Source organism: Phocoena phocoena, chromosome 3 (assembly GCF_963924675.1).
Source record: "Phocoena phocoena chromosome 3, mPhoPho1.1, whole genome shotgun sequence".
NCBI classification, from domain to species: domain Eukaryota; kingdom Metazoa; phylum Chordata; class Mammalia; order Artiodactyla; family Phocoenidae; genus Phocoena; species Phocoena phocoena.
The window spans coordinates 92,421,287-92,438,644 of record NC_089221.1 but is presented as its reverse complement, the minus strand read 5'-3'; the positions used below and the strand labels follow the sequence as shown (position 1 = coordinate 92,438,644).

At 38.1% G+C, this 17,358-nt stretch overlaps 1 protein-coding gene across 11 annotated transcripts in view; it reads left to right on the top strand.

Moving 5' to 3' along the window:
• The window catches only part of APC (APC regulator of WNT signaling pathway), a 135,938-nt gene that overhangs the window by 96,049 nt on the left and 22,531 nt on the right, over positions 1-17,358 (top strand). For all 11 annotated transcript variants that reach the window (XM_065874752.1, XM_065874756.1, XM_065874749.1 and 8 more), the window contains 2 exons: positions 3,613-3,717; positions 15,712-15,810. In XM_065874752.1, coding sequence (XP_065730824.1) covers positions 3,613-3,717; positions 15,712-15,810 — 204 coding nt within the window. The remainder of the gene's footprint in view (positions 1-3,612; positions 3,718-15,711; positions 15,811-17,358) is intronic.

Sequence of the window (17,358 nt, the reverse complement as noted above, 5' to 3'; positions counted from 1 at the left end):
CTTAAAGTGGGCCAATTTTGAGATATGTAAATACCTCAACAAAATTGTTTTGTTTGTTTTTTTAATTTTTTTAGTCCTAGGATAGAAAACTGGGGAAGGTGTCCAGCAACTATGGGAATAAGGAAACTAGATAGGATTATTCTTTCAAAGGAATCAGAAACAATCTCTTTGTTCTCAGTGTTAGCAGTAATTTTAGATGGTGATCAAAGAACACAGACAGGCCTGTAGCCTAGGATCAATGAAAGAATAAAGGGAAGTAAATAAGTAAAGAAAATTAAAGATAGTAAGTGTTAAATATTACTTTGTGCTCTAGAGTCAGACTGCTTGGGTTGTGATCCCAGCTCTGGCTCTGCCATTTACTAGGTATGTGACCTAAAGCCAGCTACTTATCATCTGTGCCTCCTCAGTTTCTTCATCTGTAAAATGGGGATAATAATAGTATGTGCTTCATAGAGTTGATGTAAGGATTAAATAAATCAATAGATGCCAAGTGATCAGTGCATAACAAACATTAGATTTTTTTTTAACTTCATTATTTTCATCATTATCACCATCATCAGTTGGGCCTGGCAGTCCTGCAGGCCTACTGTGTTTCTCTGGATCCGCCCTTCTCTCTCTACTGGAAATGACTATTTCTGATGTCTACTAATCTTCGTCCTTCTAATAATTTCATCTCCTCCTTCACAGAGAAAACAGTAGCTATCGTCAGAGCTCTCTCTCCTTCCTACCAGGAAGCATTCTGCCTTCCTTCCTGTGCTTTGGATTTTCAGTTCCTGCCTTCTCAGGAACTTTGTACTCTTACCTCGTTTCTCTCACATATTTATCTTCTTTCTCTTCTGTAGCATCTTTTCATTGGAATTTAAACATGCTCAAGTCTTATCTTTAAAAATAGAAAATGAACCTTCCTCAATTCCACCTCTCCCTGCAACTGTTCTTCATCTGTCCCCTTCCCGTCCTCATTGTCTTTTCCTAATCTTCACTCCAAAGGTGTTTCTAGACTCCAAGTCTGTATTTCCTCCCCACCATTCACACACACCAGTCTAGTCTCTATTCTCATAGTTTCACTGAAATGGATCATTGATAACTTCCATATTGCCAATTAAATTGACGTTTTCAGTCTTCATCTTGATATTTTCCACATTACTGAACACTGTTGCTTGAAATATTACACTCTTGGCATCTTTTTTGGTTCATACGCATTCCTTAAGACAAATTTCTCTTTTCTCTTTATTTTCTCTCCCTCCCTGAGACCATCTTATTTATACTTAGGGCTTCACTCACCAGCTATATGCTTTTGGCTCTCAAATTCATTTTTCTAGCCCTGAGCTCCAGACTCCTAAATCTGTGTACCTGCTCTGCATCTCTACTTAGTTGTCTTAAAGGCACTTTAAATCCAACATATCCAAAGCATAATTAATGATCTTCTCCTCCTAAGTCCTCCTTATGAGCCCCACATCCTCCAAAATACCCTCATTCTCCTTTAGTATTACCTATCTCTGTGAATGGTACCATCATTATTCAGTCGTGTGAGCTAAGGAACACAGGAGTAATTCTTGACACCAGACCTCTTCCTCCACTCACCATATCCAATCTATCATGCAGTCTTTCAGATTTACCTCTGTCTCCACTGCCTTTATCTCCATCACTGCTTCCCTAGGTGTAAAGTACCATTATCTAATACCTACTTTAATACATAGTCTCCAAACTTGTCTCTTCTCTTTCCTACCTACTTAGACCATTTTAAATTTGACTTTAAAAAATCAAAATACATGCACCTTTTCCCATTAGTATTACTGGTATTAGTTTTGTGAGGGCAAGAGTGCCATCTGAGAATCACACTAAATTCAGTAAAATCAGTAAGTTTTTTGTTTTTGTTTTTATCATCTTTCTGTTCTACTCTTCACACTGTAGTTCTTTGATGTTCTAGAGCAAGCCATGTTTCCTCCCAGCCCAGGTTCTTTGCATATGGTCTTCTGTTTACCTAAAACCTTCACCTTCTATCCCCATCCCATTTCCTAGAACTCCTGTTTGTATTTAGATGTCAGTTCAGACCACGCTTCCTAAGGGAGCTCTTCCCCCCAAGTCCCCACAACGTATGGCATCCCTCTGGTGTATATCCTTACAGCGCCCTGTACCCTTCCTCAGAGTACTTGTCAAAGTTTTAACTCTATTGTCATTTCTCTGATTATTTGATAGTATCCTTGACTAGACTGAAGCTTGAAGAGTGCGTTGAGCAGTGTCTGGTTTTGCCAATGCTGTATTCCCCAGCACCTAGTGAAAGTAACCAACATGGCAGATACTCAGTACTCTTATATTGACGTCTTCAATTATGTTAGTGTCAAATCTTGGTGGATTTAGTGGGTTTTGTTTTGTTTTGTTTTGTTTTGCGGTACGCGGGCCTCTCACTGTTGTGGCCTCTTCCGTTGTGGAGCACAGGCTCCGGACACGCAGGCTCAGCGGCCATGGCTCACGGGCCTAGCTGCTCCGCGGCATGTGGGATCTTCCCGGACCGGAGCACAAACCTGTGTCCCCTGCATTGGCAGGCGGACTCTCAACCACTGTGCCACCAGGGAAGCCCGATTTAGTGGTTTTTGATTCATTTTGTCTCTAGATTGATTTTGTATTCTCTACTTTTGTTGATTTTGTTGAGTTTCGTAGTGTAATTTTCCCATGGTGATATTTTTTCTTCTGTTTCTGAATTACTGAGACTACCTCTCTTTTGCCTATATATAACTTACACTAGTTTATTGATGGAAATATTGGTAAATTATTAAGTCACATCTTAAATGGTCTAGGAAAGCTTTATGTTTAAAGAAATTTTAGCGGAAGCCATTTTGCAATACAGTTTTCCACTATTATGTCAAATTTCTTAAAGTGTAATTTTTATTTTTGGTTATCATTTTCCTAGGGCAGGCACATTTGTGATTGTTTCTATAAAAGGTAATGGAAAAATTATTTTATTTCTTTGATTCTGCAGTGATATTTTTTTCAAAGTGACTGCTTTATACTGGATATAATCTCTCTTGAAATGACTGCTTTTACTGGATATAATCTGTCACTTTCATTTTACATAGCAGATGGTGGCTACATTAGAAAAGGTTTTTGGTTTTTTTCAGATCAGAATCTTAAGAATTTATCTGTTGGTTTCATATGACTTTTATTAGCAGAAGATGTATTTATATATTCTGTGTATAAACATAGTTATACAGAAGGTGTTTCTAAGCTTAGGTTAATAGTTTAACTTACATTTGCAGCTCTAGTAAACGCCAGAGCCATGTGACCTTGCGGAAAAGACAGTTATTTGTTCTAGTTGGGTTATATCCCTGATAGTGATGTGAGCACAGCTGGTGGAGGATGGTGTTTCTGTGAGTCTCAGAAAATCCTTTGTCTTGTGTGGCTCTAATGCTCGAGGGACACACTTCACTTTCCTTTTACCGAAATAGTCGACAGTCAACCCTGCTGGAGCTGATGAAGTATAAAGTGCAGTTCCATGCTTTTGTAAACCTGTATAATTGAGGCATTCAAAGCTTTAAAGCAAGAACGAAGGAAAGCTCTGGGCTAAGAAAGCATACACCATTTTTGTATGTAATGATGTTAACTCCGTATTAACAGAGGTCATCTCAGAGCAAGCATGAAGCCGGCTCACATGAAGCTGAGCGACAGAATGAAAGTCAAGGAGTGGCAGAAATCAACATGGCAACTTCGGGTAGTGGTCAGGTAAATAAATTATTTTCTTAATTTTTTTTACAATTAACTATTTAAAAAGGAATACAGAGTGAGATGATTCTCAGAAAGATCTATAAATCTTATCTACTTTCTTAGTCTTGAATGGATATCTCCAGAAGAATTCGGTACCAAAATTCTATGTCGTTTTTCTTTATTATATCTAACAATAATGCTTTCAAAATTTCTAAGTATATTTTATAGCTCTGAATTGTGTGTCTCTGTTTTAGCCTGAAGTGATTTGCGTGAGAAGAATTTTTTTGAAAAATAAATACCAAGCTGCATTTTGGTCATATGTGATTTGACCTAGTTATTATTGCTTGTATTTGAATAGGTTTGCTCTTTTCTCTGTGGCATTCTTTGCAAAGACATTTTTATGTTTTTAAAAAATGGCCATAAGAACTTATAGTTCTTGTTTTATGTTGCACTTCAAGGTTACATAAATCTAGAAATTTAAATCCTATCACTGAAAAAGATGATTCTAATGCTCATACAGAGTAGAAACATAGCCTAATGATGTTTACTATTGTCATCTTTAGCAAAATTATGGACGTCAATTTTTTTTTTTTAATGTAGAACTATTATCTTGTTATGTTGCCATCAGTCTTCTATTAGAGTTTTATTGGAATGCATCCTACTATGACAGTATTTTTCTTTGGAGTGTTCTGTATTCTCCACATTTTTTCAATGAATATTTTATGTTGTAAATGAATCATTTTTTTAAATACAATTTCACTAAGTTAATTTTAAGGAAATTTTCTTACTGTTGATAGAAAATATTCCCTTAGTGTCTGTAGGTTACTTTTAATGATACTATTTATTTTAAAAGAGCCTGCTTCTATTAGTTCATTGAAATTTAAAGCTTAAAATGTCTCATACTTGAGTACTTAAATTCATTTTACTGAGTTAAAACAAAAAGATACTTCATTTTAATATTACTGGTGAGCACTGTAGTGGAGAAAACTCTATAGATGGTAAATTAGGGAAATTATATTTAAATAGCACATTTGGGTTATTTCTTTGTGTATTGTTTAGGGAATTCTTTGGGAACAATATGTGTTCCTACACATACGTAGGAAGAAGAAAAGTTCTGTCTTTTTGATAGAAAAAAAAATTGTTTGCTTAGGATTAGACCCACTATTAGTGCTTTGGGTCGTATTCCAATTATTATATACTTTAACGCCTCACCTATCCAATAAGCTGGATATTCATTAAAAAAAGAGATCGAATCCCTATCACACTTCTTACGTCAAAATTAATTCTAAGTAGATTAGATTTGATGTCAAAAATGAAAACTATTAAAAATACTAAAAGATAAGAAGAAAATGAGGGTAGAATTTTTATAATCATGAAGTGGGTAGGAAACCATAAGAGAAAGGAACAGTAGGTTTTATATAAAAATGTAAAACTTCAATATGCCATAAAATCATAGCAAAGTTACAAGATCAAATTAATGATGCTACAGCTACTCCCAGATCCTAATGTAAGATGAGTGGTATACATCTGTGGGACTGTGATTCAGTTATGCCAAGATTCTTTTAACCTTTCTTAGTAGGATCTACCCATATGACAGCCGCTTGGGGTTTGTTCATTTGCTTTGTTTTATTATTTGCTCCAGAGACAAAAACCATTGACACTAATTAAAACTGAAAATAATCTTTTTGACTCTCAGGGTCACAGTAGCATGATCTATCAAAGCTCCTGTCCTGGTGCGCTTATCTCTACCACTTTGTGGAAATTCATTCTACCTCACCTGGTTTCCTGCCCACATCCACTCTGCCGGAATGATCTTTACATGAGTAAATCACCCTCTTTGAAAAATCCTTTGTTGGCGTCCCTTGGTTCTTAGAATAAGATAACCCTTTATTATGACCTGTATAATCTGGCTCCTTCCCAGCGTGTTAGCTTTATGTCACACTTTGCTCTCAGCACTTCTGCCGCACTGAGCTTTCAGGACCTCACCTTTCCTGGGCTTTCTCCTCTGCAGCCTGTGCACCGTCTGCTCCTGTTCCATGTAGTGCTCTTCTCATCCCACTTAACTCAGTTAACATCGGTTTATATGTGTCTGAGCTTAAGCATGACTTTCTCAAGAGGCTTGAACTGTTCACATCCCGTTATTAAAGGCTGTCCTAGCTTGTTCTTCTCCTTTGCAGACCACATTTGCAGTTTTATGTTTATTTCTGTGATTATTTCTCTTTTCCTCAGTAGACTGTAAACTCCAGAAGGGCAAAGATCCTTCCCAGTTTTATCCATTTTTATATCCCCACAATCCCTGATAAATAGTAGATAACAACAATAAATACATGTAGGTTGGAAGGAATGACTAACATCCCTTCTAGAAATAAGGTTTCTTGACCTGTGATTAATCTCTACTAGAAGTTAAATGAAAAGAGAAAGCTAAAAGTAAATTATACAGATCAGATCCCTGTTTGCCTAGTATATAACTGTGTGTGTAATTCATTTATGAATTGATCCTCAGCTTTTCTGTTTAATGTTTAGAACCAGATCTCCAGTGATATAACCAGTAAGTAGTAATGAACTTCAACAAAGAGTGGGAAAGAGAGAAAATGGTAGGAGGACCTTTTTTGCTGCTAGTAATGTGTTTTTAAACATTTTATTATGGAAAATTTCAAATATATACAGAGGCAGACAGAATAATATAGTAATCTACATGAACCCTATCTACTTGCCCTCTCATTTTATTTTTGGAAAAGATCCCAGACATCATTTCTTGCATAAATACTTCACTGTGTATTTCCAAAAGATAAGAACACATTTTGGGGGGACTTCCCTGGTGGTGCAGTGGTTAAGACTCTGTGTTCCCAGTGCGAGGGACTTGGGTTCAATCCCTGGTCAGGGAACTAGATCCCACATGCATGCCACAACTAAGGAGCCCGTGTGCTGCAACGAAGACCTGGCACAACCAAATACATATTTTAAAAAAGGAATACTTTTTTTTAGTTGAAGTATGGTTGATTTACAATATTGTTAGTTCCAGGTGTACAGCAAAGTGATTCAGTTATACATATATTTTTTTCCAATTCTTTTCCCTTATAGGTTATTACAAGATATTGAATATAGTTCCCTGTGCTATACAGTAAATTCTTGTTGTTTATCTAATTTATATATGTGGAGGTGTGTATCTGTTAATCCCATACTCCTGTTTCATCCCTCCTTCCCTTTCCCCTTTGGTAACCATAAGTTTGTTTTCTGTGTCTAAGATTACTTTTTTTAAAATTGAAGTATAGCTGATTTACATTAGTTAGTTTCAACTGTACAGCAAAGTGATTCAGTAATTTTTTTTCAGATTATTTGTATCTGTTAATCCCATACCATTAATCTGTCCTTTTCTCCTTCCCCTGTGATAACCATAAGTTTGTTTTCTGCGTCTATGAGTCTGTTTCTGTTTTGTATATAGATTCATTTGTATTATTTTTTTAGATTCCCCCATATAAGTGATATCATATAATATTTGTCTTTCTCTGTCTGACTTGCCTAACTTAGTATGATATTCTCTAGGTCCATCCATGTTGCTGCAGGTGGCAGTATTTCATTCTTTTTTGTGGCTGAATAAAATTCCATTGTATCTTCTTAAACTGATCATCTGTTGATGGGCACTTGGGTCGTTTCCGTGTCTTGGCTATTGTAAATAGTGCTGCTGTGAACATTGGGGTGTATGTATCTTTTCGAATTAGAGTTTTCCTCTTTTCTGGATTTATGCCCAGGAGTGAGATTGCTGGATCATATGGTAGCTCTATTTTTAGCTTTTTAAGGAACCTCCATACTGTTTTTCACAGTGGCCATACCAATTAACGTTCCCACTAACAGTGTAGGGGGGCTCCCTTTTCTCCACATTCTTTCCAGACTTTTTAATGATGGCCATTCTGACCGGTGTGAGGTGATACCTCATTGTGGTTTTGATTTGCATTTCTCTAATAATTAGCAATGTTGATCATCTTTTCATGTGCTTGTTGGTCATCTGTATGTCTTCTTTGGAGGAATGTCTGTTTAGGTCTTCTGTCCATCTTTTGATTGGGTTGTCTGTTTTTTTGATACTAAGTTGAATGAGTTGTTTGTACATTTTGGATATTAACCCTTTGTCAGTCGCATCATTTGTGCATATATTTTCTCCCAGTCCGTAGGTTGTCTTTGTTGATGGGTTTTTTGTGTTTTTGGTTTTTCTTTGCTGTGTGAAAGCTTTTACGTTTGATTAGGTCCCATTTGATTATTTTTGCTTTTATTTCTTTTGCCTTGGGAGACTGATCTAAGAAAATATTGCTATAATTTATGTCTGAGAATGTTTGCCTATGTCTTCTTCTAGGAGTTTTATGGTGTCATGTCTTGTATTTAGGTCTTTAAACAAATTTGAGTTTATGGTGTGATGGAGTGTTCTAACTTCTTTGATTTACATGTAGCTGTCCAGCTTTCTGAACACCACTTGATGAAGAGACTGTCTTTTCTCCATTGTGTATTCTTGCCTCCTTTGTCGAAGATTAATTGACCATAGGTGTGTGGGTTTATTTCTGGGCTCTTTATTTTGTTCCATTGGTCTATATGTCTGTTTTTGTGCAAACACCATACTGTTTTGATTACTGTAGCTTTGTAGTATTGTCTGAAGTCCCAAAGCAATCTACAAGATTTAATGCAATTCCTATCAAAATGCCCGTGACATTTTTCACAGAACTAGAACAAATAATACTAAAATCTATATGGAACCAAAAAAGACCCAGAATTGCTAAAGCAATCCTGGGGAAAAAGGACAAAGAACAGTTTTTTAAAATACATAACTATAGTGCCATTATTACACTGCCAAAGAAATTAACAGTAATTCCTTAGTAGCATCAGATATCTAGTCAGTATTCAAATTTGCAGTTGTTTCATGAATGTCATAATTTTTCTGTTTATTTGACTTGGGCCAGATAAGGTTCGTGCACAGAGATTGGTTAATATGTCTTTGAAGCCTCTTTTAATCTATAGGTTTCCTCTTTGTCTCTCAGTTTTTTGCTATGTTTGTTGACTAACCAAAGTTGTTTGTTTTCTAGTGTTTTCCATAGTCTGGATTTTGCTGATAACATCTCCATGGTGAAGTTTGACATGATCCTCTATCTTCTGTATTTCCTATAAATTGGTATTTAGATCTAGAGATGTGATCAGATTTGGTTTCAAGGCCCCCCCTCCACTTTTTTTTGGACAAGACTTTTTCATAGATGGCATTTTGGTCTTCCATCAGGAAGCACAAAATGTCTGGTTGTCTCTATTTTGTGGTATTAACAGCCATTGATACTTAATGCCTAGCTCCATTAATTCATTAGGGGTTACAGAATTAGCTGTAGTATTTCTGTATAGAGAAAAATCTCCTTATCTACTGTTTGACTACTTCCAGATACAGTTTGTATGAAAAAAAGGCAAGGCAAGGGGAGTGGTTGCTTCTTCCCCGTCTTAGGTCAGATTTCATGGTGAGTTGGAGACTCTTGCTACCTTTATGGTGAACCCTTTTGAGTCACTTTGTAAAGTGAGCAAGCAGAGGATAGAAGAGGGGTTCCAACCCAGCAAGTGTAATTGAAATTGACTATATCCCAGTTGTGCTAATTTAACTGCCAGGCATAGTCCTTCTAGGGTCCCTCAGCAAACATTTGAGTGCCTGTAATGGCAATGGATATTTAAGGGTGAATAAAGGGGAATCAGAAGATAGATGCTTGATTCTAATATGTAGTGAAAAGGAATTGTATTTACTTGGAGGGGTCCCCTCCAGACAATTCATCTTATCCCTGCCTCTGCTTCTTAGCCCATTTTTCACTCTGCTGTTAACTTTCTCCCCCAGCCCTTTTACCTGGAAGATAATATAAAACTCATCACTGTTCAGGATCTGTTTACTAAGGATCTGCATTATGCCAAGGCTGTTCTGAACCCTCGGGTGTGGTGGTGGGCTAGGTAGATGCTACCTTGTCCTCAAGAAACTTATCATCTAGAAGTAAGACAAATGAGCATTTTCCACAAAGTGTGTTAAGTACTATGAAAGGGCAAGTACGTAGTGCTACAGCACTTAACCTAGTGTTAGGGTGATTTTCATCCTAGAGGAAGTTACAAATTAATTTATTCTGACACCTTAATAATGATTGGGTAAATTAGGTACAGTAATCTAGGTGAAAGACGATGGTGGCCTGGGAGTTAGGGAAGAATTGATAGATGTGAGAGTCATTTGGTCAGCAAATATCTGAGTATCTGAGAGGATTTAGAAACTATAATCCATAAGGGTTAGTGTCAGATGCGAGGGCTGAGGAGGAAGGAGAAGTCAGGAATGACTTCCAGGTTTTTGTCATAGGCAGCTACAAGGATGGTGATGCATTTCAGTGCTAACACTAGATGAGGAACAAGTTTGTGAAGGAAAATAATCTAGTTTCAAAAATGTTAAGTTTCAAGATGTTCATTCTGAGACAATGAAGCAGAAATATCAAGTAGGCTCTTAGATAGTGGGTTTGGAAGCAAAGGGAAGGGTGAAAAATGTGATAATTCAAGGTGTGGGAGATTTTTATATCCCCTGTGATTATAGAACGAGAAGATGAAGACCTGGGCTAAAAGAATCCCGAAGTAAGGGAATAACATTGTTGTTCCAAAAGAGGAAATAGTTAACAATATACACCATTGACTGTAAGGACTTGAAAATTTTCCTTTAGGTTTCACCAAAAAAAGAACTTCAGGGCTTCCCTGGTGGCGTAGTGGTTGAGAGTCCACCTGCCGATGCAGGGGACACGGGTTCGTGCCCTGGTCCGGAAAGATCCCACATGCCACGGAGCGGCTGGGCCTGTGAGCCATGGCTGCTGAGCCTGCGCGTCCGGAGCCTGTGCTCCGCAACGGGAGAGGCCACAGCAGTGAGAGGCCCGCGTACCGCGAAAAAAAAAAAAAACTTCAGTGCTGATCTTGGCAAGAGCCGTTTCATTGGCTTTCTTCTCTACCATGTGATATTGGAGTGAGTTGAGGTTTAAATTGGAAGGTTAAAAAGTAGAAGAGAGCAATTTTAGCTAACTCAAAAAGTCTGAGTGTGAACTGCCCAAGAGAGAAAAGGCCATTAACTGACACAGTAGACATTTGAGAGAAAATTGAGAGATTTTTCTTTTTATAAAATAGGAGAGATAAGCATATTTGAATGGTAATGGGAAGGAGCCAGTAGAGAAAAAGATTGAAGGTCCAAAAGAGCAAAGAGAAATGGGGAGGGAAAGGATCCAGAGCACACATGAAGGGACGGGCCTTAGGTAGCAGAAGGGGTGCCTCTGAAGCAATAGCAGGAGAAGATGGAGATGGGTGTGGAGGCAGGTAATTTTGTCAGTTTGGTAGCAGCAAGTTTGAGGAAGTTTTGTCTGAAGGCTTCTGTTTCTCTGTAAATTAGAAGGTAAAATTATTTGTGGTAAAGGAGACATATCCAAAATAGCCACTGTGAGCAAAGAAGGGAGAGCTGACTAGGGAAACACAAGGATTACAGATGGAGGACTAAGGGCCCAGGTGTATTGGTGACCATAAATGTTATATGGGCAGTACCCTGGAGAATTGTGCGATATTCTCACATGCTCAGATTTCTCAAATACTGCTCAGCAGTCCATATTAAGGTGTAGAGAAAACAGACAGTTGGATTCATCTACAATTGCAGTGTTCCCAGGCAGGTGGGATGGAATAGCCATGGGGCAAAGATATTGAAAACTGACAAGAGAATTATGGAAGTGATGGACCACGAAAAATTTCAAGGTGGAGTATGTAGAGACATCCATGCGCTGGACATTCCAATTATTTTAAAGACACTTTCTTGGGGAAGGTTAAAGGAGATTGCCAGAAGAATAGGTTTTCAGAGTTACCACAAGATAACTAAATGCATTATTCAGAGATGGTACATTTTAGGGTGATGGAAATGGTCTAGGATACAGCCATAGATGTCAGTGACTAAAATGGAGTAGAGGAGAAAAACATCACTGAAGATACCAGAGAACTGAGAGACCACGGTTTTGAATGGGGCATAAGTTACCCAGAATGGTGGCAGTAATTGAAGTAGAAGGAGGTCAGTGACCCTTGTGCCAAAGTTGTTTAATGATTGAAGACAGTGATTGGGTGGTTAGTAGGTGATAGCACTGGGGAAAGGGAAAAGTGATTATAACACAAGGAGATTTGGGGCTATTACCGGAAGGTGGAGGAATAATAGTTTCAAAGTGATGTTGAAGAGTGAGGAAAACATAGGCTTATGCTACCTCCTGACGCCAAAGTACATGGGATATTGGAGAGAGGGCTGCAGGGGGAGGTGGTGTCCAATAAGAGCTAGGTTTCAGTTAATGAAATGAAAGGAGCATTATGTGAAAAGTTGAGGAGGTGTGGGTATTTATGGAGCATGGAACCTAAATTTCACAAGGAAGTTTGGATAGGAAAGAAAATAGTAGGAAATAGTGTCTCACACACGTTTTAAGGCTGAGAGTGGGAAATGATATGTTTATGGACTTACTATGTTTTTGAACACTGAGCAAGGCTGATTTAGTGGATGTAAAATATGGCTGATTTAATAGGTCTTGAGTTTGAGAGAGAGTTAATGACACTCATTTCTTCAGAATTTAGTCATGAGTTAGGTGGGAAATACTTCTTAGGAAGGTACCATTTCTTGCAGGGTACCGTTTCTCTGGTTCCTCTGAAAGGTGTCGGTGCAGGCCTAGCCATAATAAAAGGGCCCAGGAAAGATTCTCAGGGCTTGAGTTCTAGGCCTATAGGTAGTGTGGGTATGGGAATGTTCTCTTGGAATCTCCTTATAGGAAATGCATCTGGATTCTAGCTAGAGAGTTTGGGAGAACAGAACGGTGAGTGTCCCAAAATCAAGGAGCTGTATAGAAAGGTACGGAGACTAAAGCTTAAAGATGATTTGGTATCTACACTGAAATGAATGTCCGGAACATATTTTAGTGTGGACATGGGTTTTCCCTTGTTTCATAGTTTATTTCTCTTTTGTTTCAAACAATGTGTTAATTATCTTATCTATTGCTGCTTGACAATTTTAGCAAAATCAGCAAACATTTATTATTGTTTCTGTAGGTCAGGAATCCTGGTGCAGCTTTGCTGAGTGCCTCCGGTTCAGGGTCTCTCACAGGCTGCAGTCACGGTGTTAGCTGGGGCCACAGTCATTTCAAGACTCGACTCGGGGAAGATGTGCTTCTAAGCTCACTCATATGGCTGTTGGCAGGCCTCATGTCCTCAGGCTGTTGGCCAGTGATATCATGTCCTTGCCACCAGGGTCTCTACAAAGGGCGTTTCACAACGTAGCATCTGGCCTCCCTCAGAGAGCACAAGAGAGGGTGCCCAGGATGGAAGCCACAGTCTTCGTAACCTTATCTTGGAAGTGACTTCTCATCACATCTGCAGCAGTCTGTTCACTAGAAGCCATTCACTAAATCTAGCCCACAGTCAAAGGCAGGGCGATTACATAAGGGTGTGAATACCAGGAAACAAGGATCGTTAGGGATTGTGTTAGATCCTCACTACCAGAAACAGTAAAAATATTTAGGTATCCTCAAAGACGGTATGTTTGGAACTTCCCTGGTGGTGCAGTGGTTAAGAATCCACCTGCCAATGCAGGGGACACAGGTTTGAGCCCTGGTCCATGAAGATCCCACATACCATGGAGCAGCTAAGCCCGCACACAACTACTGAGCCTGTACTCTAGAGCTCACGAGCCACAACAAAGACAAGCCACTGCGATGAGAAGCCTGTGCACCACAATGAAGAATAGCCCCTGCTTGCCACCACTAGAAAGCCTGCGCACAGCAACGAAGACCCAACATGGCCAAAAATAAATAAATTGATTAATTATTAAAAAAAAAAAGACAGTATGTTTGCTTCAGGATAAGGAGTCATTCCCCTTCTACTGTAGAACAAGAGAGGCCCCTTGCCTAAGTCTCCTTAAAAAGCCCCCTGACTATTCTCTTTACCTTGAGTCTTGGTCCCTCAACTCCATCTTCTTTATTGCAATCAGAATAAGCTCTTTATCTCCAAATCAATCAGTGAATCAGATTCTGTCTGTCTGTCTGTCTCTCTCCCTCTCTCTCTCTCTCTCTCTCTCTCTCTCTCTCTCTATCACACACACACACACACACACACACACACACACACACACACACGTTCTTTCTGACCTTTGCTTATGCTTCTGCCTCGTCTGGGCTGCCCTGTGGCTAACTCTCCTCCTTTTTATTATCTAAACTCTTCCGCGTAGTTTAAAATCAGATAGCACTTTACTCTGTACTCCCAAGACTGAGTATATGCCATTCCTGTGTGTGCATGTGGCCTCTGTCAAAGCACTTACTACTGTATATTTACGTGTTGAGCAACCTGTCTAGAGTCTGTGTGCAGTGAGGATGGGACTATTCATTTATATCCCTAGTGACTAGCACTGTACCGAGAAAGTAGCAAGAGCTCAGTAAATGTTTGTTGTTTGGTTGCATGTGAGTTGAAATACCATTATAGAAGCACCCAGTAGCTAGTGGCAGTGGGAAGAGTTGCCGGATGTCTTCCTCTGCTGCCTGTTCTCCCTACCCTGAGGGGTACTAACCTGCTGCTCCAAATTGAGAAGTATCCCTAGAGGGCTAACCAGCATAAAGCATCCAGACCCACAGAAGGAGTAGAGACTAGAAAGGGTAGCCACTCTGAGACCCTGTTGTAGTATTCTTAATCTAACCCTAGATTTCCCTATGTGGGTATGAATAAGTGGGTCTTCATGCTTTTATATGGGGAGACATAAAAAAGACCTCTCAAGTTGCAACTTCTTAAAGTCATCTTTATTGAGGAAAGACTAACATACTCATTTTAAATATACAGTTAAATGAATTTCACATTTACAGTTTTTTTCTACAGTTACATTTACAAATGTAATTTTCTCTTAAAACTTTTTTTTTTAATAGCCATTCTGACAGGTGTGAAGTGATATCTGGTTTTGATTTGTATTTCTGTAATAACTGGTGAAGTTGGGCATCTCTTCATGTGCCTGTATGTCTTCTTTGGAAAAATGTCTATTCAGGTCTTCAGGTCATTTTTTGATTGTGTTGTTTGTTTTTTTGATACTGAGTCGTATGAGCTGTTTATATACTTTGGATATTAATCCCTTGTCGGTCACATCATTTGCAAATGTTTTCTCCCATTCTGTAGGTTGTCTTTTGTTTTGTCTGTGGTTTCCATTGCCATGCAAAAGCTTTTAAGTTTAGTTGGGTTCCATTTGTTTATTTTTGCTTTTATTTCCTTTGCCTTAGGAGACAGATCCAAAAAAATATTACTACAATTTATGTCAGAGAGTATTCTGCCTATATTCTTTTCTAGCATGCTTTCCATATTTATCCCTTTACACAGACTCTTCCATCATTTTTCCAAAATCCAAGGCCTACCTTTAAGTATAACTTATCTTATTCAGTCTTTAATAGTTCTTAAGCAAGTAGTTATTTCTTTCTGTTTTCCCTCAGTATTTTATGCATTCTTCTTACTAAGTGCTCATGATAGCTCAGTGCAATTATTTATTTTTTCATGCCTTTCTCCAATAGAGGTTTCAAGCAGTCTTTTTTCTACTCTGAGCTCCTGGAGAACTTGGTCTGTACAAAATTTACAGTTAGTTTTGTGGTAATTTAGAGCATTTCGTCACTCAGTGGAGCTTTCTACCAGTCAATTTATATTTAACTGAATGTAGTTTCATGCCTTTTGATTTGTGAAAGAATATTACTCTTAGAATTTCTGCAGTGTTCGGTTACTTCCACATTGTACTTTAACTGTCTTTTGCAACTGTCTTTTTTTCCTTCAGTGTTTCTCTAAACTCTACTTAAATTTATAGGTAAAAATATTCATTTTGAGCAGTTATAATGTTCACAATTTTAATGGTATATTTAGCTGTTTACCCTAAAGACAGTTCATTTGGAGTACCTTAACATGAAGTTAGCTGTATTTATCTATAGTCTAAATTATACTGTCTATAATTTGCTTAATTTCTAGGGTTCAACTGCACGAATAGATCACGAAACAGCCAGTGTTTTGAGTTCTAGCAGCACACATTCTGCTCCTCGAAGGCTGACAAGTCATCTGGGAACCAAGGTAATAGATTATAAGCACTGAGCACTCCCTGTGACTTCTCCCTCTGTGCCTTGCCTGCAGTGGCACACACCTCCACTTCCCAGCCCACCGAAAAATGACTGTCAGAGTCCTAGCCAGCCTTCAGAAATCTTCTTGGGCTTTCCTTCTTTACAAAACATTTTCTGATTTCCAGGGTCCTCTCACCTCCCCATGCAGTCTGTCTACCTCCTTTGAATCACTACAGTTGGAGCACAGGGACTGTTTTTTATCCTTTGCAGCATCGAGCACAGAATCTGCACATAATGAGTGTTTAATAAATGCTTAGTGGATGGAAAAATTATTGAAATTGAATGTTATCCTATTCACTGCTGATAAGTGAGTTTTCTTAGGGTCTCTTAGATGTTAGTAAATATTTTGGGGGACTTGAGAATAGTATGTTTGAAAAGAAAATAATTATTTTATTATTGTTAAAGCCAGAGGCTTTACTATTATATGAACAAAAATGAAATTCTAATATTACTAAGCAGTATATTTTCAGTTAAATCTAAATAATTCCACTAGTTGTTTTCACAGCATACTCTACATAGTCTTTCTTTACTTTAATAATATAGTGGCTCTTAGGAAAAGCATTACTGAAATAACTAATGTCGATTTAAGAAATGAATTTTAGAGTATCAATGGTATTGTTAATATGAAACTTAATCCTTTTAATAACTCACAATAGTTACTACTTGGGACCGCTAGGATGCCAGTAACTGCTGGGAGTTGTATGTTTATTATCTCATCTTCTCGAAAACGCTTTGAGGTATTCTTGCCCCTCTTTTTAAAATGAGAATACTGAAGCCAAAAAAAGATTCAGACAGCTGTCATGTAAATAAATTGGAATTCAACCCCAGATCTGTCCAACATCAACAAGTAGTTTTCACTATAAAGAAAATGTTTAATATTCAACAGTACTATTGCATGAAAACTGGCAGCTAGAATACCATTTCCTTTTGAAGTGATTTATGCATGATAATATTAAGACCTTACTACATTTTTGAATGCCAGTTACTGTGCCATACATGTGTTATTTTATTTAATCTTCACAAAGAAAACCCTACTGGGTAAATTTCTCCATTTTGCAACTGAGACAACTGGGCCTCAGAGAGTTCAAATAACTTGGTCGTGTCACACAACTCACTTGTAAATGGTGGAGTCAGAATTTGAAAGACTGTTTATCCACAGTTCTGTACTGCCTTCCTAATAAAACTTTCATATCTAAGGGTAGTGTGTGTCTACACATTTAGAGTAGAGTTTCTCAGCCTCAGCATTATTGGCTGGATAATTCCTCATTGCATCGTAGGATGTTTAGCAGCATCCCTGGTCTTTTCCTACTAGATGCCCGAAGCTTTTCCTCCCGAAGTTGTGACCGCCAAAAATGTCTCCAAGACGTTGCCAAAAATGTCTCAGCGTGGCTAAAATTGCCCCTGGTTAAAACCACTAATTTACAGATATGATACATTTATGTAATAGCCTCTACTTTTATGTAATAGCTCTCACTTTAAAATGAGGTTGATCACAGTGCAG